The following is a 21,517-nucleotide window of genomic DNA, read 5'->3' on the forward strand; positions in this document are numbered from 1 at the left end:
GAAGAAAGCCTTGCAGAGAGTTACTTTGAGCATTAGGTGAGATAAAATATGCAAAGCACTTAGAACTGTACCTGGCCTATGGTAAGCTCCCAATGAATGCCATTTTTTGTTTTTATTCAGAGTCACCTCTCTACCTTTAGTGGGAAAATTGGAAAAGATACATGGTGGCTCCGTGGGACTGAGTCATTCTGGGTTGATCAAGCCTTGTTCCCGGGTTGATGTGCAGGGCCAGCAATCTGACCGCCCTTTTCTTCCTCTTTCAGCTGCACAGTTGGACAGCATTGGCTTCAGCATAATCAGGAAATGCATCCATGCTGTGGAAACCAGAGGTAAAGTCCTTGAACTGATGGCATTGTTCTCAGCGAAGGTCACACATCTGGTGAGGCGTAGGGCCTGCTACCTGCTGTTTCCCAGTTTTAAGTGACTCATTAACTTCCCAAGTGCCATTGTGTTTCCACGAGTCATGTTGCTCTGAAGCGCAGGGGCTCTCAACCAGTTTGGTGTCTTCCACCTCTTTGGCAGATCAGAAGAATGTTTTAAATGTATAAATATCAAATGTGTGGGATGATAAGGAAGCCAGGTAACTGAAGTTCAGTTAAAATACCAAAAACCATGGTTATGGTATAATAATACATGTGTTTCTTTGTTTCCGTTTAAAGTTACAAAGTATAGCAAAGTGAAACACTTTAAGTGGGTCTGATAACTAACATAATTCAGATATAGCTTAGTTTAAGATTTCTGTAACAATTGTAACACATTAGAAAAAGATCTGCGATTTCTGACCAAGTTGCAGGTACTGTTAATGTGATGACTTTTTGCTTATATCATAGTGGAAGAAAATGCTTCATTTCCGTTTTAGGTTAGTGAAAATAAAGATGTGATTGTTTTCTATCCAAGTTGATAGACACCGTGAATTCTCTAATGGACCTCTTGGAGGGTCTGTGGACCCCGAGTTAAGAGCCCTTCCCTGGGGACTATCCAAAAAGGGAGAAGGGGTGAGGCCCTGCCTGTCACACATTGACCTTTCCTGGGTCCACAGGAGCAGGGCTTTGAGGTCAGGGAAGCTGGTTCATCCTGATGGTCTCCGTCCTCTCCTCAAAGGTGACCAGAAAGGAGATTTCCTCAGTTCCAGCAATTTTGAGGTTCGAGTGCACTGGTCTGTTACACCAGTGAGAAAAACCGATCACTGTCTCTCCACTGGATTTGATTTGAACCAGTGTCAAAGATTTGCATCTTATTTATTCTGCAGCCTCTCATCCCACCAGTCATTTTTATTTGTGTGAGGATGTTCTGTCTTTTAAAGAAGGAGCTGCAACTCTTACCAGTTGAGAAATAAAAGCATCTTTATAAGGGTTATGAAGCACTGAGTAGAGGGGGAGGCAAAAAAACTGACCTTATAAGCCTCTACTCCTATGTATCTAGTCAAAAAGTATTCTTTCCAAGGTCATTATTTTAATGTGTGCTAACACTTTTTAAAATGTTTGCTTATTTCTGCTATACCTTCTTTCAATGAAGAGTTAAGGGAGTGTGCAAAGACATGTAAAATATAGCCAGAGAATATAAAGTAGAAGTAGGTGAGATTTCTGAGAATTGATCTTGAGGAATTAAAGACATGGACCAGCTTGAGGCATAAAGATACTTATACAATGGTGTTATGGTAAAATAACAAAAAATCAGAAACCGGCCAAATGTCTCAAAAATTGGTTAAATCAACAGTGTGCCACGTCCATGCAGTAAAAAAAAACTAGGAATCACTCAAAATGCAGTGGAAAAGCATTGATTGAGATCCAAGATTTTCATTATTAAATATTAAGCAAAAAACGCAAGTTCTGAAACAGCCTGCCCACTATAAGCCCGTTCTGGGAGTGGGGAGAGGACAGCTTGTACCTGCTCAGATACCATTGTGTTGTCAGTGGCTGTCTCTGCTGTTTGCACTGTCTTCCTTGGATTTATCTATTTTCCATAACTGCAGTTTCTGTATTTTGGGGGTTTTTTTTGGGGGGGGGGTAATTAGGTTTATTTATTTTAATGGAGGAACTGAGGATTGATCCCAAGCCCCCATGAGTGCTAGGCATGCACTCTACCACTGAGCTACACCCTCCCCTTAGTTTCTGTATTTTTTAAAGTATGTATTACTAAGGTAGTTTTTCAGCAGGCATTTAGATTTACTTGCTGTTTTAAAAGAAAAGAATGAGAAATAAGAGGTACGGGGTTAACAAAAGGAAAGGCATAAAAATGGAGCCCAAAGTGAGTTCAGAACAAAAGTCCCTCCCCTGCGCCATGAAGGTTGCGTACTTGCCAGAGGAGGCCCAACCTCTTTGTCTCTCAGTTTTCAGCCGCCCAAGCCAGGAGGGATACCTAATCATTTGAAACCCTTCCAGACACTCAGGAGGGTGACCTTTCCTGATGTAAAACCAGGAGATACACACAATAAGTAGCAGAGGAAGAAGACAGTCGCCAGATGGTTTGGTCTCTTAGCTTCTGCCTCCTCATCCCCTCCCCCTGTAAGATAAGGATGAAAATGGTGGATTTCAGCATCTAGAAAAGTTTTCTTTTAGCACAAAGAGGAAACAAGGGCAGTGTGCGTTATATACCTTTCTAGCCTCCCTACTGGAAGGGCATTGCGCCCTATTGCGGTACACGTACGTGCGCACGTGTTTGTGGCGACCAGAGGTGCCCAGGCCTCCCGTACTCTCTGAGGTTCATTAATCATCCAGCAGGAGCTGGGAGTGTCTTAGATTCCAGGAAAGCACAAGGACGAAAGAAGTAGAGACATTTCAGAAGGGGTAAGCCCTTCAAGCCACTGCATGACTGAATAATAATGGTTCTGCTTGCTACTCAGTAACGTGGGGCCCAGCCCAGGCTGGGGGAAGCAGGACAACCAGGGCCTCCTGGCCTGGGAACCATGCGGGGTGATGGACCTGCTTTTACAGTCCATTTTAGCTGTAAACACCTGTCATTCCAGACTACTTCCTTTCGTTTGTTAGCTCCACTCCTGTATAGGTCTTGTTGAAGACACTGCAGAATCATCCCTTTCCCAGATTTCTTCCAGGAAATGTTGGCCCCAAAGTAGTGTCTTTGATGAATGTTTGCCTGCATCATACACTGATCTAGGTACTGGGAATACAGTGGTGAAGAAGTCAGACTCACTGTACTTGAGTTTACATTGTAGTTGTAGCGGAAGAGGCAAACAAGAAAGCAAATAAGAAAGATGATTTCAGATGTTATTAAAAGGCTGTAAAGAAAGGAAAGCCAGGTAAAGCACTGGCCAGTAGCATTGGTCGTGGGATGCATTAGCTTGAAGAAGCTGCTTGTAAGCTGAGAGCTGAGTGATGAAAAGAGCTGGGAGGAGAGTATTCCAGGCGGAGGGAATCCTGTGCAGAAGCTGTGGTTTGGGGGCATGAGCTTTGTACGCTGGAGGCCAGTGTCGCTGGAGCAGCATGAAGGTGGTTGATAAAGCCGTCAGGGGTGGGCCTGCGCTCAGCCACGGGGGGGCCTTGTAGGCCAGCCTCGGTAAGCTTTGAGTGTGATCCAAATGCAGTGGGAGTCATTGGAAGGTTTTAAGAGAAGAGATGGTTCAAGCTGATTTACATTCTGAGAAGTTCATTTTGGCTACTGGTTGGAGAATGGACATCAGAGGAGTAAGAGCACCAGGAGACCAGTTAGCTGAGAAGTGTCAGGTATGACGGGACTGGGACCCGTCGGAGAAAAAAGTCATGTCATATCACTTGGTCTGAACGGTCCCCTTTTGTAGCTGGTACGGTGATGATCTCATCCTTGCACTTAAATGAACAAAGTGCTGGGGTGGGTTAGTTTTGATTCTTTGCGTGTTTGAAGGTAAACCCCTTCTAGTCTAGGTGCACATTTCCTCGGGTTGAATAAAGATGGTCCTTTTTTTTTTTCTATGTAAAGAATATTTATAGAAACAGACTCACAGACATAGAAAAGAAGCTTATGGTTACCGGGGGGAGAGGAAGTGGGGAGGGATAAATTGGGAGTTTGGGACTTGCAGATAGTAACTACTATATATAAAATAGATACACAGCAAAGTCCTACCATATGGCATAGGGAGCTCTATTCAATACCTTGTAATAGCCTATAATGGAAAAAGAGTATGAAAAGAAATATATGTATGTATAACTGAATCACTATGCTGTACACCGGAAATTAACACAATATTGTAAATCGACTATACTTCAATTTAAAAAAAAAAGAGTATTTACACCACAAATGAATGGATTTTCTAATTTCTCAGTCTTGGCTGACAATATTGTCCAAAATTTAAAATGCCCCAATACCTCAGAATTTGCATTCTATATGTGAAAATAGATTGTAGAGTGTTTATTCTTTGCAGTATGAAATTTTTTATTATTTCATTTTCAGCTTTTTAAATTTAAAAAACTGGTTAAATGGGACATATTTAAAAGTATATATTTGGCATCTTTCAAAACTCATCAGATGCTGCCTTGGCAAGAGAAGAGGGAGGTTTCTTTCCCCTCTGATGATGAACTAACACGAGGGCTGAAGTGTGCAGCACATCCGTGAAATCCTAGACAGCTGTACCAAATCCCACTCCTTCGCTAAGAGCCGAGCTGAGTGACAGGGGACTTTAATTAGAGCAGCTTTTAGAAGGACTGAGAAAATGAAAAAAGTGCGGGTGGCTGGGTTGGCTTGACCTGTGTTCTGATGTGCCTCTAATTAAATCATCACTGTTCTCTTCTCAGGGATCAATGAGCAAGGGCTGTACCGCATCGTGGGGGTCAATTCCAGGGTGCAGAAGCTGCTGAGCGTCCTGATGGGTGAGTGCGGCAGCCGCCCTGCCAGGCGCCTCCCAGGCATTGAAGGGGGAACCTCTTGGGAAGGAACGGGGTGTCCAAGAGGTAATTCCCAGAAATCGGCTGCCCCATGCACTAGCGGTCATGGCCGCAGGCAATACTGGAAGAGATACTGAGTGGGACTGGACGAAACAAAAAAATGGCAGGTCCAAGGCACCACACCCTCTCTCTGCATGAACTCAGCCACTGCCAGTCCCAGTGGCATCCCGTTGCTCGTGTGACCACCACACCCTGGTCTGTCTTCAGTAGTGCATGACTCCCTCTGTCCTCTGTGGAGACAGGCTTTTCACGGGGCACACCCATTACCCAAGGAAGGGCATCCCTCTAGCCTGCAGAGGACCTCAGATCTCATGTTCCCAGTGACTGAGGAGGTATCAGTCTGTGACTCCCAGATAAAATGTATAGAAGCAGATAAGTCTTTTGATCCTCTTTGCTTCTAGATTTCCACCTAGTCTCTGTCACTTGAGCAGCAGAACCTCCTTTGCAGCTGGCTGATATAAATATAAAACCACTATCTTTAAATGTGCAGCATTTGAATCAAAAACCCATGAGCCAATGAGCCAAATTTGCCTAGGCTGCGGATTTCCTGTATTTTTAGATGTGAATGCAGCCAGCCTCAGTGAGTCACATGGATCTAAATGGCAAACAGATCAGATTTCCCAGATCCGTGGCTGTTACTCACCCCATGACAGCCCAGCCGTGCACTGTTAGGGATAGCCTGTTGCTCGGGGTCCCCGCTCCGTGCTTTGGGCAGGGACTCTTCCTGTTAGTATTTGTCATTTCTTTTGCCATCCCAGTTTCTGAAAATAATTTTTATACGTAAAGAAATCTCCTCTTCATGTTGATCAGAAAAACTCTTTCGGAGTGAGCCATTCATGTTTGTAAGCAAAACTCTAAATGTGTTGTAGCCGCAGTGAGATCTTTTGTTTGCAACTATGATTATTGGTGAGGAACTCTTATACAGAGAATCTGTTTTTTGGTTTGGATTTGGGATATAGTTTTTTTTTTTAAACTTAACTTTTTATTTTGAGGTAATTGTAGATTCACATGCAGTTATAAGGAATAATGTAGAGTGATCCTGAGGACCTTTACCCACTTTGTTCCATGAGTACCATCTTGCTAGATTATAGTATCACAACCAGGATATTGGTATAGTCAAGATGCAGAACAGGTCCATCACCACAAGGATGCCTTCTAATGCCCTTTTATGGCTACCCCCATCTGCCTCCCCTCATGCCTCACCCCCGTCTTTAATCCCTGGCAACCACTAATCTGTTCTCCATTCCTGTGAGTTTTGTAATTTCAAGGTTATTATATAAATAGAATCATACAATGTATAACCTTTGGGATTGACTCTTTTGCTCAGCATAATTCCTTTGAGATTTATTCAAGTTGTCATTTGTATCAGCAGTTCTTTTTTATTGCTGAGTAGTACTCCATGGTATAGATGTACCACAGTTTGTTTAGCCATTCACCCGATGAAGGACAAATGGGTTGTTTCCAGCCTGGGGATGAATAAAGCTGCTATAAACACCATGTACAGGTTTTTGTATAAAGATTAACTTGTTTTTGTGATATAAGTGCCCAAAAGTACAGTTGCTGGGTTGTACAGTGATATGGTTAATTTTTGAAAAGTTCTAATGTAAGAAAAAATGAAGAATCTAACAGGTATCAGTCCTCCATCTTTCATTTCTAATCAGAGCTGCAAACATCTGTGGAGCGTCTGCTCTCTGAAACAGATCATCAGGTGCTAGATATGAAGTTTTAGAAGGAGTCATTTCCTGTTTGCAAAGGGTCCAGGCGGGGGGAAGTTATGCATGTATGTGGAAGCTGTAATGTAAAATATGATACTGGTACCTAATGGGAGCTAGATCTGGAAGATAGAGTAGTGAAGGAGAGAATGGAAGAATAATTCAGATTCAGGAAATATTTTGAGGAGAGTATTGATTCTATTTTATTATTATTATTATTATTAATTATTATTATTATTATCATCATCATCATCTTAATATTTGAAAGGACTTGAGGCTGGGGTAGGGGAGTTAAAGTAGAAAAACTGCGATGGCCCCTTTGGATGAAGGACATGAATATTGTGCTAAGGAGTTTGGGGGCTTTTTCCTCTTTAGGAAGTAAGATGCTATTAAATTTTTTAAGTAGCAGAGTTGTATGTGTTAGTACTCTTTTCACACCAAAGTGTCAAGAAGACAATTCAGAATAGGCATTTCTTCGCTCACGTAACTAGTAAGTCCAAGATGGCAGAAGCATGGCAGGGCCTGGTGGCTCCACTGGCATCCCCAGTGTGTCGGAGCCTCTCCCACTCCTTTCTTCTGGCTTCTCATCATCCGTGAGCTCTGCTTGTCTTGCTATCGGCTGTATTCTCTGTGGGAATGGCCCAGATGGTTCAGCCTCAGTGATCCTTGGAGGTTGCCTTTCTGGGAGGAGAGTGTCTCTCTTGACAATTTTGACTGAAGGTCCCAGGGTGGACTTCGATGGGTCCCCATGGAGCCATTCACGTGATTCATTTCACGACCTCAGGCTGATCACGTGACCTACAGTCGATGGCTCCGGAGGGCCTGGAACCTGTGCCTGTCTCTGGTGATCTCAGGCCACCTCTGGGAGGGTGGCAGAAGGGCCGGGCGGGGAGGAGGTTAATCCATAGAACCCTGTGGACTGAGGAGGATTATTAATAGAATGAAATAATGGCTGCTGGGTGATTAAAAAAAAAAAAGTATGTCCAACACAGATGTAACTTGATCAGATGCTAGTTTTAGGAGGGTCATGCTGACAGCAATGCGGAGCATGTATCTGATCTTGGAAACACATGGAGGAAGAAGACAGTTGCAGCAGACTAGGCAGAGCGTACCCAACCACGGCCTGAACCAGACCGCTGCTCTGAGGTTGGGAAAAAAGGACAGGCTCAAAATGACTGGGGAGAGAGAATCCACAGGACTTTGTAACCAGCTAGATATGGAGGAGTTGAAGGGGCAGAGAGATTTCAGAGATGGCAGATGATTATGTAAGGTGACACTAGTGAAAAGAAATATGACATTTTAGACGGGTTTGCTAATTTAGAAAAGAACCGTCTTAGCCCGTTTGTGCTAAGCAAAGAGGGGTATGAAAAGCTCCTGTTTTTATCACTTCTCTCAGTGCCCTCTGAACAAGATGTTTGTCCTGTTCTCTCCCTCGGTTTTCCTGGGGACAGACAAAATAATCATGAACATCTGAGAAATGTCATGAGAAACTAATAACCAGCAGCTGAAAGTCACAAGGGCAGCTGTCTCTGCCAGGAGGACATTACAGATAGCCTGGATTCCAAACTGAGGTTCACCCAGAGCTGAGAGGTGACCACAGTTCAAGGTCTAATCCAAAGTAGAGACTGGTTGGTGTCTGAGATTCTCGCTATCACTTAAGTTAAACAGTTTGGATCTTGGAATTGAAGAACCACCTATTAGGCCAGAGAAATTCCAGACCTGAAGGCAGAGCCCTGTCTCCCTTCCCTTTTGTGAACATGCTCTCATCTTTGTCAGTTCTGGTATTGGTGCTAGACTGGGTTAGCCGAGAGTGTAAAATAAATACGGCTCCTCTACTCCAGAACCTCTCCCTGACGTGGCTGGGCTGAGTGTGAACTGCTGACTCCCTGTTCCTTTGTTCTGTATTCATTGGCTGCCCTGTTATGTTGCCAGGTGCTGTACAAAATTTGCATCACTTGTCAGTGTTTCTCAAAAGTGGAATAGTGCATTTTTATTATTGAAAGTGTAGGTTAATATTCTCTCCCATAATAATGTATTAATAATATGGAGAGGGTAGTCAGTGTGTCGTAGTGGTTAAAGATACGGGCCTTGGAACAAGGTTGCCTCGGTTCAGGTTCTTTTGCTCATTAGTTGTGTGGCAGCTTGGACAAGTTCATTGACCTCTCTGTGCCTCATTTTCCTCATCTGTAAAATGGTATTGATAATAGAGCTTACGTCATAGGGTTGTGAGAATTAAATGAGTTAATGTAAGTGAAGTGCTTAGAATGGATGCCTAACCGAGGCTACTTAAAATGTTGTGATGTTATAATATTATTATTATTATTGGAATATAGTTTCTACATATTTTTTTCAAAAGGAATAAAAATATACTTTTACTTTGTCATCATTAGTGAGAAAAAGCGGAAGACATCACATTTTAAATAAAGCAGAATAAAGATCAGTATTGGTCTTTTTGGCAAAAAAAAAAAAAAGTTGTGGGTTAAAAAGTAGTAAAACCAGAGACTTCCTTTGATTACTTTGAGTTTACTTTGTGTACTCTTGATACATTAGGTACTTTAGGTAGGAGAGGAATAGAAGAGCCAGACTTCAAGAACATCTCTTTTTAACATCTTCTTTAATAACATCTTCTTTTCCTTAGGAAAGCTTGCGGGAATTTCTCACGGCATGTGTGACTAGCGTCATACCAAGTGCCACCCTTCATCCCTTCCTCCTAACAACAGAGGTGCATAATCTTGGAACAGTGAAGAGGAGGAAGGCTTGTAGATTCCTAGAAATAGAGTGTCTTCCATGGGTGTATTGTGTGGTTTGTTCCTTCCCTTGAGCATTAAATGGCGAGAAATCTTTCTAAATTTTAGCTCAACATTTAAAAAATATGGATAGCTTTAGGCATGTTCAGTACATGTCTGTCTCTTTTCCTTTATCAATTTAAAGTCACTTATTCTGATTAAAAGTTATGAGTGGTTATGGTAACAAATTTAGAGAAATAGAAAAAGTAGAAAGAAGAAAACAAAAGCTGTGCAGACCAGAGATAATCTTTATCGACCCTTTAATCATACCACTATCATCTTTTAAATACAATATTCTATAATAGAAAATAAAATGCTTACAAATGGGAATCACAGTGTGCATGCATATCCTGCTTTTTAGCAGTCTTTTCACGTAACAGTAGTGTGTCTACTTACTGTTACTTGGATTCGTCTAGAGTATGATTTTTTTGGCCATGTATTGTAATTTTTTAATCAGCCCCCTGTTCTCAGATCTGTAGACTGATTTCAATTTTGCATCATTCTAGAAAGCACTCAGGTGAGCATGCCCATACGGGAGAGACAGCAGAGGTTAAGAGTGTGCATTTTGGAGTTAAACGAGTTTTAGTTCCACTGCTTGTCCGTTTGACTTTATACAAATTATTTAAACCCATCTAGTCTTCTGTCTCATTATGTGTAATAATAGCCCCGGCCTTTATAATATTGGGAGGATTAAATGAAGAGATGCATGTGGTTTGCTGAGTCTGGAGCCTCCACATGTTAGTCAATAAATGTTAACTCTTGTTATTTTTAACTTTTATATGCATATTATTTCCTTAGGGCTTATTTTAAGATGTTGAATTGCTGGGTCAAAATATGTACATGTTTTCAAGGCCTTTAATTGATATTCCCAAATTTGCTGTCAGCGAAGTCTGAGGCGAGTGTCCTATACCCTACACATCCTTGCCAGACTCTTACTACTTTCTTGCATATAAATTATAAGTATTTTTTAAAACATACTTATATAGTCTCGCTTCAGAGTGAGATTGGACATTTTCCCTATGTTTCTTGCTGATTTTTATTCTTCTGTTAATGTATTTGTGCTCTTAAGCCAGTTTTTCTATTGGAGAATTCGTCTTTTGATTGTAACACCTTTTTAGACACAGAAGCTATGTTACCAATATTTTCTTCCAGATTATCACTTACCTTGAACTTTATGGTACTTTTGTTTTTGTTTTCCCTTATAAACATTCTACATTTTTATGAAGTCCAATCTTTTCTGAAGTCAGTCTTTTTCCTAGATGGACTATGCCTTAAAAGACCTTCCCTATTCTAGGACTGCAAAACCTTTTTGTTTTCCTCCAAATCCATCTGGAATATGTTCAGGCAAAGTGGAAACTAACTCTCCTTTTCCTCGAGTCCTTCTCTGATTAACCAATAACCATAGAAGGAGAAAATTCCCCCTTTTCCACTACTGTAAATACCATTTTTCCCCAAATATAAAAGGTTTATTCACTTATGTCGTCCATATAGTCATTCATGTCCACCATATAGTCATTCTTTTATACATATTAGCTAGTGTCCAGTGAAGGAGTTTTCACACATATTTTTTCTAAAGGAAAACATACTCTTTTTCTGGTTGTTACTCTGCAATTCTCAGTCATTAAAAAATAAATTATCTTCAGTTTTCATCTTTTTAATGTTTGTTTTTCTCCTGATTCCTTGCATATAGCAAATATTCTCAAACTTATACCCCATAGCCATGTCATGTGTTCACATTTCTTCAGGGCTTTTTTTTTTTTTTTGGTTGTTTGTAATGGAAATTTTAATTTCATAATTGAACTTTCAGTGTTTTTTTTACTAACTTAGCTCTTTTCACTTCTACCTTTCAGCTATTGCACTTATCATTTCAATCTGTTTCCTTTTAACCTTTGATGCCATGTTTCACAGCATCCATATTTTTCTGAATTTTATTTATAACAGAACAAGTGCTTTCTGAAATTTTTTTTAGAATGCTTTGGTTTCCGTGCTTTATGTCAACGGGTATTTTCTTAGCTTTCTTTTGTCTTCTTTTTAATTCAACTTGAACACAGAGACATTTATAAATTTTGCAGTTAAATTTACTATGGGTAGATTCCCTTTGTTCTGCTGCCATTTTCCTGAACCCTATTGGAATCATCCTTTCACGTTGTGCATGATTCCATCCAACTTTCTGGCATCGTGAAATCTTGCACTTAGTGTGGACCTTCCTATGCTGTCCAGAGATTTCTCCTGCTTCTGCTGTATGGTCATGGTTCTGGGAGAAGTGTGGTTTCTTCCTGGTTAATCTGAAGTGTGCTGTGGCTCTCCGTTTGTCACTCTACTGTTTTCTTCTGAGGCTCTCCCCTTCTGAATTCACTTCCCTTAACATAAATGGACGCCCCTCCACTTCTGCCCCAGTCTAAGTTCACTGCCCAGATTGTAACATCAGGATGCTGAGACTCTGGCCACTCTGGAAAGCAGCTTCCCCCAGTGTGTGTGCTGTGGTGAGGTGGGGACAGTGCATGTGGCTCCTCTTCTGGGGGTGGCTTGAGCTATACTTTAGGGTGGATGGAAATCCATCACCTGTCACATTGTTCCTCCAAGTGGGTCTTCCTCCAGGCTTCACCTGCGCTTGGCCTGGTGCGTATTCCTCTAGTGACAGAAAATGTTGATTGTGAGCCACATTTTCTGTGCTGGTGAAACTTTGTATCCTTTTTTGTGTGTCTTTGTTAGTATCTCACAGTGGCGGTAAAGGAATGCAAATGCATTGTTGTTGTTTTTTCTCATCTTACCCTGTAACTTTTTCCTGTTTTGTTTTTGTCTTTAAACTAACGTTTAAAGTCAGTGCTGCAGAGAACACATGGAAAGTATTAAATTGCGATGCTTTAAAGCACCAAATTATAGTAGCATGCCTCGCCCACTGATCTCTGATTCAGCCAGGAACCATCCTTCTTACTCCCTTGGGACCTTTTCTTTGTGCCCTTTGTTTCCCACACACCCTTTCACAGAGTAGAATAAATAAAAGCCAGTAAGGACTTCTTTCCAAAGCAACCCTAAAGTAATAGACATTCTTCATGACAACTCCTGAGACCTAAAGGCTTGCCTGCTAGTGAGTGGAAACGCCCTGCACTTTGAAAATTAGCTTCATGGAAGAGCAGAGCCCTGCACATTGTGCTTTTCCAGTTTTTCCCAGCAGTAAAGGGGAGCAGACAAGTGCTGACCAGGATTAGGAGACAGGAGGCTGGGTGAAGGATTGAGCCTTCTGGTGTTGCGGAAAAATGTGTTACAGCTCAGTTGTGACAGCACCCTGGATCCCGGTGAGAGACCAAGCAGCACTCAGAGAGTTGGAGAACTCAGGTTTATTACGCCAGCGGGCCCAGAGGAGTGAACACTCCAAACTCTGGATCCCGTCTGTAGGTTTACACAGGCCTTTTATAGGCTGCCAGTTTTACGCTTTGCAACATCATATGCAAATAAAGTACAACAGAAGTTGACCAACCAGGAACAAGCTTTGTAGAAATAGACCAATCAGGAGTGAGAGAAATAACCAATCAAGAGTGAGGGAAATAACCAATCAGGAGTGAGAGACATAACCAATCAGAAGTGAGAGTAATACCCAATCAGGAGTGAAGGAAATAACAAATAACCAATCAGAAATGAGCTCAGGGAACCAATAGAATTTTAGGTGTAAGTTAACCGCTTTAGAGGCAGAAAGTGAGATAGAGCCTCTGGACCAGGGAACCCGACGGTGCTGGGAGGAGGGCAGCAGCCCTGCCTAGGGGTTCTGCCGGTCTTTTTATGGGGCTTCCCGCCTCACTGGGAGCTAGTAAGTTAACTATGACCAACATCCTGAGTTCCTAGAGAATGGAGGGCGCAGATGGAAGCTCACCTTCCTCTCTGCTCCTCCCACCATGGGGAGACCTGTGAGGATGCTTCAGGAAGGTTCTCCTAAGTTGGGAATTGAGAAAGTAAGAGCTGTTGGATCTCAGAATAGGAGTCACTGTAGGTTCTCTGGATTCTTAGGCACTAGACAGGGAAAACAATTAAAATCTTTTAAGAGGTATGACTTCTATAATTAGAAAATAATTGGATAGAGTAAACACATTGCTTATCAAATTGCTAAATACTAAATCTAGTCTTGAAAAAAGTGCTTGTAGTATAGTATGGAAGATAGTATACTTTTAAACATCTTCCTTGAAAATGTAATGGAGATGGAGAATGAAAGGCTCAAGAAGATTTTAGAAAAAGACGAGAAAATAAAATGCAACTAATGTTTAAATGCAGGAAAGCAAGACTGTGATATTTCCTCAGGAATGACATATTGGTCAGTGGAATAGACAAAAGAATCCAGAAACAGGACCTACAAATACCTGGTCAGTTGATCTGTGTTGAAGGTGTCAGGGTAGTTCATTGGGAAAGGACAGTTGTTTCAACAAACGGTACTAGTACAATTGGACATCCGTATGAGAAAAAACAAACCCTTATCTTAAACCATATACAAAAATTAACTCAAAATGGGTGATATTCCTAAACCTAAGAGATAATACTATAAACCTTATAGAAGAAAACACAGGAGAAAACCTTTGTGATCTTGGTTTAGAAAAGATTCCTTGGGTGGAGCACAAAAAGCAGGAACTATAAAAGAAAAATCTGATAAACTGAACTTTATCCAAATAAAAACTTCTGCTCTTTAAAATATGTTAAGAAAAAGAAAAGGGAAGTGACAGATTAGGAGAAAATGTTTGCAAAATTTCTGTCTGATAAGTGATTTGTATCCAGACTGTATTAAAAGTAACTCTTGCACATTCAGTAATAAGAACACAACCAACCCAGTTTTTAAAATGGAGAAAAGATTTGAACAATTCACCAAAGAAAATATACGAATGGCCAAAAAGCACATGAAAAGATGACCAACACGACTAGTCATCAAGGAAGAACAAATTTTAAAAATGTTATTTTTCCGCACCTACTAGAACAGCTAAAATGTCAAAATTAAACACATGACCATTTCGTGTGTGATGAAGATGTGAAGCAGTGCGAGTTCTTCTTCTCACATTGGCTGGTGGGAATACAAAATGGCCCAACTGGTTTGGAAAACCATTTGGTAGCTTTGATAAAGTTAAACACATTTAACCGTGTGACCCACTCCTACGTATTTTTACCTGGTTCTATTCCTAGGTATTTACGCAAGAGATGAAAATGTAGTCTAAGAGGCCTGTGTGCAAATATTGATGGCAGCTTTATTCATAACAGCCCAGGATTGGAAACAACCCAAGTGTCTATCATCTAGTCAATGGATAAACAAATTGTGGCATGTGCGTCAAATGAAACACTACTTAGTAACAGAGGGGTCGAACTCCTGGCATGTGCAGCACTGTGGATGGATTTCAGAAGTACTATGCTATGGAAATGGGTTGGCAGGGGCTGGAGGTGGAGGGAGGGGATTGACTATAAAGAAAGAGGCACAAAGGAATTTTGGGGGGGCGATGAAAATGACCTATATCTTGATTGTGGTGGTGGTTACATGACTATATATATTGTTCAGAAATCATGGAACTGTACACCCAAAGAGGGCGAGTATATCTTAATACACTTGACTTTAAAACACACACACACACACACACACACACACACACGCACACACACACACACGGGAGAGGGTTTTCAATGTTCCTCCTCACTTAAAAATGCAAAATAAAACATGACCTCTTTTTTTGTTAACATATCAGATTGGCTAAAATCTGAGTGTTTGATACTGTTGTCAAGGATTTGGGGAAGGAGTCCCACTCATACTTAAATATAATGGTACAGCCTGAGAGGTAGTTGAGCAATATTTTTCAAAATGAAAAATGCATATACTTTTTGACTCAATAATTCCACTTACCAGATTTTTTCCTTCCTACGGGCAAGGCATGTAGTTTACATCATTGTTTACCGTAGCAAAAGCCAAGGAACAATCTTAATCTCCACGAATGAGGACATTAACTATGTATGGTGAAGCACCATAAGGAAGATAGATTTGTGCACTGAAAGGGAACAGTTTTCTTAAGCTATTGTTAAATGAAAATAGCAGAGCACAGAATGACATGTGTAATGTGCTTGCGTTTGTGTTTTTAGAAAGCTGTCCATATTCATATGCTTGTTTATGTGCGTACTGTTAGAGTGTGTGTACACACAAAATTAGTATTAGCAGCAGCCTCTAGCAGAGGAAGGGGTTACCTTTTGATGTATATCAGTTTCTTTTGCTTGAATTTATTTTAATCATGTGTATCTATTACCTTCTCATTTAAAGAGAAAAACATTTTAATTTGCATAGATTATAATGTGTCATTAGGAAATTAGGAGCACACAGGTGGCTTTTCTAATCACTTCTTCCAGAAGATCCTTAGTGTCTTTGTCAGCAGTGCGATAGTGGACTCAGTGGATCTTGGGACTGACCCAGGGTGTCATTTCCAAGACCATTTACCCTTGTAACCACTGCTTCAGGTCCATGTCTCCTGTTGTCTGAATTCACGTGGGAGTAGGCTGGGGAGGACGTCCGCTCATTTCACTGTACCTACACGATGCCTTTCTGTCCATTGGACTGCTCGCCGAGGTTAGGTCAGTGTTACTAAGTCCACAATGGGCAAGCGACACGGTAGGGAGAAACGTACTGAGTTCTGAAGAAAATGGTCAATTAAGTGTCTGCACCATATTAAGATGCTGCCAAGAAGCTTCTGTAAGTGAGGGGAGCATCAGTCGGGAATTGACAGCACTTTCTGAAATGGGCTAGCTTGGGAGGCTGTGTTCAATTTAGTCTGGATATTAGATGAATTAAAATGGACATGTTCAAGTTATGAGCCCTGCCTCATCAGTGCTATAAAAAGCCCTTTAGCCGGGCTGTAATTTGACTCTCCTTTCTGTAACGGTTACACAATATTCCTATGGTTACAGAGCCTGGGTAAGTGGAAGCTAATCATTAGTTTGCTAAATGTGGTTCATGGAACAGTTCACAACTCCCAGACCTGCCAACTGCTGCTTGTTTAGTGTCATGTTCACTCTTCTTGGGGAGAGTGGGTTGGTTCCTCAGAAAAATGTACAGTAACATTTGTCTTGCATCCAGGAACCATGCACCATGGCAGCACTCCCTGCGTCTGGGGGATGGGGAGGGAAGAAGGTCCTGCTCAGCAAAGCTTTTTGGTACATAGGCTCCCACAGGAAGAAACCACGAAGGGAGTGTGAGATGGCAGAGCAAGAGAAGAATTCAAGCTGCAGAGGTCTGGGATATTTGGAAAAGCATGCTTTGTTACTTCTCAGACATTTTTGCTCTCATAGAATTCTGCGGAGTTTATCATTCTGTGGCCCTAGGAATACAGTCATGCTCTTTAGGCTTTTCCTTGTTTGTCTCAAACGTCAGGACAGACTCCATTATTGCCCAGGATCACTGGCAGACACACAGATGTGCTGCCGTTCAGGAGCCAAACGTTTATCGAACTGGGGCTCTATTCGCTCATCTGCCAGACGTGCCAGGGAAACATGGTGAGAGCAGTAGGTACCAGCTGGGTATGTGCCTTTACTTGGGGATTAGAGCCTAAGTCCTTAAGCCATTCGTGATTATTTGGCCTCTTCCCACTAGGATGGAAGTGGGTTCCTTCCTGGTAAATAGAAAATATATTGCATCTGCCTGTGGCTCTTTCCGTCTCCAGCTGCAAGGCTGTTGGCCTCCTGCAGGAGGAACCTCTTTCTTCTCAGAGACTGTCCAGAAAGAGACGGTCCGGTGGCTGTCTCTGTTTACCTTCTGTATCATTTAGATACCTTTGGATTGAAAAAAAAAAAAAAAAGAACAGAAAACCTGATCTCAACTGGCTTAAGGAAAAAGGGAATTTATTGGCTCACAGGATTAAAAAGACATGGCGAGATACAAGGGCTCAGACCGTGTCGTCCAGGCCCACTCTCTTTGCCTCTCTCCTCTCCGGCTTTGTCTGGAGCCGGTTTCACTCTCGGGCTCCACATAGTGGCTCCTAGAGCAGTTGGACAATCTCCCAGGTGCAAAGACAGCAAGAAACAGTAGGTGTCTTTCCCGTTGTCTCCTGGAAAAGACCTGGGCTTCGTTCTGACTGGCCTGGCTTGGGTCTCGGTTCATCCCTGAACCAGTGGTGGGGTTCCGAGAGCTCTCATTCTCCACCCCTGGAAGGATGGAGCCTCACCTGAGCACGTGGAGGAGAAAAGGGTAGCAGCCCAGCTGACAATGAGGCTCCATGCAGAAAAAAAAAAAGTGGGGAATGGAGCTGGGAGGCAAGTCACCAGTCTTTAGCCCAGGGAAGCTGGATTCTCCCTTCAGCTGTACTGAAAGACTCTGCTTCTGATGGCCTCGCCAGTGAGAAGACGGCAGTCTGCTGGCTTGTGGAGCAGTTCGTATTTCCCAGCCTCGGCCTCTCACTCTCACTGCCCGTGTGCTGCTCAGAAAGACCGTAAGAATTATCTCATACAACCTACCCTTATTGGAAATACAGACATTTGACTGAAAGTCCGTGCAGGAGGAGACAAAGGAAGAAATGATCGAGCTGATAAAATTATGGTGGTTTTCGTTGCACTTCTTGGTTTAAGGCAATTAAAAAAAAAAGAGAGAGAAGTAATGGAATCAAGTCATAATTTAGAAACTATAAAAACCACAATGTACCACTCTAACCCAACCAGTATTTTCATTTTACAGTATTTCCTTTCAGCCTTTGTTCATATGAGTCTCTCACAAACTTCTAAATCTTGAATTTTTTTTGTGCTTGATATTACGTGAGACTCCAGGCATTTTCCATTTTGCTGAATAGTCATCATTATCATGGAAATGCAACATGATATTCCAGAAGGAATATCCCACGATTGACTTAATCATTGTTTTCTCATCGGTTATTTCGGTTTTCTCTTTTCTCCCCAAATGTTTTGTTGCTCTTCTAAAGAACGGTGTGTGTTGCATATTTGCGGGGGGTGGGTTTGTAGCTTTTCTCATGCCCTGTCTTATTTCCTGAGGATACATTGTGAGAGTGAGATTGTGGCTTCAAAGGGTATAAACAGTTTTAGGACTTGATACATATTGCCAAATTGCTTTTCAAATCTGTTGCATTTATCTCATCTGCCTCCAGCAATTTCTGAGAGGATCAGTTTCACTCCATTTTTTTTTTTTTTTTTTTTGCCAGCAGTAGACATTTGGATTTTTAAACGTTTTGCTAATTTAATAAGCAAAAAGTAGGTGTCATTTTTGTTTTAATTTGGATTTCTTTGGTTAGTAGGGAGGTTGAATGCTTTTATGCATGCTTGTTTTTTGGCTGTATCTTCAGCTCTGTTTTACACATTGTCTTTTCTTCGTTTCAGACCCCAAAACAGCTTCTGAAACAGAAACGGATATCTGTGCTGAATGGGAGATAAAGACCATCACTAGTGCTTTGAAGACCTACCTAAGGTAGGGACTTTCCATTTGCAGGACCTGGTGCCAGCTCAGCTGTTATCATGCAATCAGGAAGAAAGCAGTTTTATTTTCAACCTCCAGAGAGCTGGTGGGTGGGGGCTTGAGATGTGGAAACAGCCTACGTGTGAGTGCAATTCGCTCAGCTGGTCAACCTGACTGTAAATCATCCGTAGTTGATGGCTTGCCATTGTGCAGTGGTTTAGGAAGCTTTGCTCTTTTTGAGAAGCTCCTATGACAGTTAGCCTTTAACAGAACCTAAAATATGGTATTGCCTGCAATCCCTGAATCATCTGTTAAGAAAACAAGGAATCACGTGTCTCATTCTGTTGAGCGTGCATGATGACATACCTTATGGGCTACGATAGTTTTGTGTGTTGCACAGATAGAGCATTTTGTTGACATGGCTCCTTTAAAATGAGAACTTGATGGAATTCCTTTTTGACTCTTTTTGCTTAGATTGGAAAATATTACTTTACTGGAGAAGAGACTGTTTTCTTTGTAATAAAATGTGTGATATCACTGCTACCTTCCACCCCTCCCTTGGCTATTCAGGGAGTGGATGACTGACCAGCTGCTCACATCTCAGGTTCACAAGTAGACTGAAGGGTGTGCCGGACTTGAAGTGCAGGACTGTTCAAGTTCTCTACTTCAGTTCTTCTTACACAGGAAAGTACGGGTCTATCCTTAAACGAAGAAGAGAACTGTAATTATGAAACGCATAAGCATTTGGACAGGTTTTGTGAAAATGTGCTTGGCTTGAAAGACACAGAAAGGGAATTGGTAATGCAGGTTTTATTGGCTGTTGGGGAATTGCTGAAAGGGTCTTGGAGTCAAGAGTAAGATGTAATGCAAGTGATGACTAAGAGTTGAATTAGGGGATCCATTGAGAATAAAATGAAGTCTGAACCATGAATAATGAATAGTCTGTCGAGAAGCTTATTATTTGTACTCTCAGAAAAAAAACTCAAGTTTGTAGTTAAACGTATTCATTAAACACAGTCATACTCCGAAGACTACCGTTGTGGTTGATACAAAACCCTGTGGTAGAGGTTCATATTTACTACTTACTTGTGCATGTTGATATTGATGAGCTACGGACAGTAAGTGTAAAACATATACTTTTAAAAATAGCAGGTAATAATGTGGTTGTTTCATGCCTAATGTTAGGGTTTCTAGCACCTCGGCATTTTGGAGCAATGCTCCGTAGTGAATTCGCCACAGAAACACCTACAGAAGTCTCTCATAGTGTCTCCAGATGAGCTGACTAATTAACAAGCTACCAGGAAGAGGAGGGTTTAAGCCCAGGTAACTGCAAATGTTGGGTTACTTGCCTGCTCCTCAGACACATCTTAAAATGCTCTTGTTGAGGTTGAATCACTGACTAAAAAGGAAATCTCTCAGTCTGTGCTAGACTTTTACATTAGCACTTTTCCAGTTGTGACTGTGAAGCATAGATTGTATCCATCCCCTGAAAAAGGAAAAGAATGACAATTTCAGGTGACATCTCAGGACCCTTTCCAAAGGGAAACTCCGTTGGACTAAACTGAGTTGCTGTTACTTCCTCGTAATCTTTTATCTTTGAGAAATTGTAATGCAGTCTTGCGGTCTCTAGGCTGCGATGTACAGAGAATATGATTGTTTTTGTTAAACTGACCAGTGTGTATCCTTTTGTTCCAGAATGCTTCCAGGACCACTTATGATGTACCAGTTTCAAAGAAGTTTCATCAAAGCAGCAAGTAAGTTTTCTTTTTGTCACAGTTTTAAGGGGAAAGGAATAGAAATTTCTACTTCAAAGGTCAGCATCCCCAAAGAAGGATTTACCTAACCCCTCATATTCTGCGGGCACATAACACACTCGTGAGACTGACGCAGAATAAGAGCAAAACGATGTCAGATTGCTAGGGACCTTGTCACCACGCTGAATTTCCAGTGGAGGGGAGAAACTTCAGAAGTGAGTTTTTGGGGGTGGGGAGAGGTGAGAAAAGCAAGTTTGCCTTTCTAATTTTGATTATTGGAGCTCTAACTCCTGGGGTTTTTTCCAGCCCCGGAGTGGTATTTTTCGGAATGAATCAGACTTTGCACATTACCTAAATTGAGCATCGGGCGAGTTTCCCTGAATAGGACACCATTTATATAACTTCCCAGTCCTCTTTCCATCATGGCGTGCATTTCCAGCTTCCGATCATTCTTCAGCTGTATCATCCAAGTCCTGAGCGTCATATTACTAGTATTAAAATACATGGGGATTAGGTGCAAGCTACCCTGAGTAGACTGGAATCTGTCTACGTGGGGCAGGCCTCCTGTAAGGGGCAGTGGATTCTCTGTCAGATTTAAATCTGGCATGAATCCCCACTGTGCTCCTGTGTCGCTAGCCTCTGCCTCTCCCTGCTTCCTGTAGGCTTGCAGACTCTGTCTACCCCGGTAGCTACTGCTGGCCTCATTCTGTAGTACCTAATATTCAGGTGGCCTTACCTGCTCAGAGTTGCCCCTGTAAAACAGAGAGGAGAAAGACACAGGAGAACACTGGAGGTGAGGATAGTGTTTATGTGATTTCCTTCGCAGAGAAATTCCAAACCCATAGCAACCGTCCTCTAATGAAGCCTCACCTCAGTCCTGTAGATAGGTGTGGTGCGTATCATCAGTCTGTTTCCCAGAGAAACGGAGCCACTACCCCGGGTTCAACCAAGAGAACGTGACAGCCCGCGACGTAGGTTACAGGGTGGCAGG

General features: G+C 41.8%; 1 protein-coding gene across 3 annotated transcripts in view; it reads left to right on the top strand.

Annotated features, from left to right (window-relative positions):
* The window catches only part of ARHGAP26 (Rho GTPase activating protein 26), a 414,773-nt gene that overhangs the window by 238,392 nt on the left and 154,864 nt on the right, over positions 1-21,517 (top strand). For all 3 annotated transcript variants that reach the window (XM_031449262.2, XM_031449260.2, XM_064484408.1), the window contains exons 13-16: positions 264-329; positions 4,725-4,799; positions 18,697-18,784; positions 20,468-20,526. In XM_031449262.2, coding sequence (XP_031305122.1) covers positions 264-329; positions 4,725-4,799; positions 18,697-18,784; positions 20,468-20,526 — 288 coding nt within the window. The remainder of the gene's footprint in view (positions 1-263; positions 330-4,724; positions 4,800-18,696; positions 18,785-20,467; positions 20,527-21,517) is intronic.

The sequence above is a fragment of the Camelus dromedarius genome, chromosome 3 (genome assembly GCF_036321535.1).
Source record: "Camelus dromedarius isolate mCamDro1 chromosome 3, mCamDro1.pat, whole genome shotgun sequence".
Classification (NCBI taxonomy): domain Eukaryota; kingdom Metazoa; phylum Chordata; class Mammalia; order Artiodactyla; family Camelidae; genus Camelus; species Camelus dromedarius.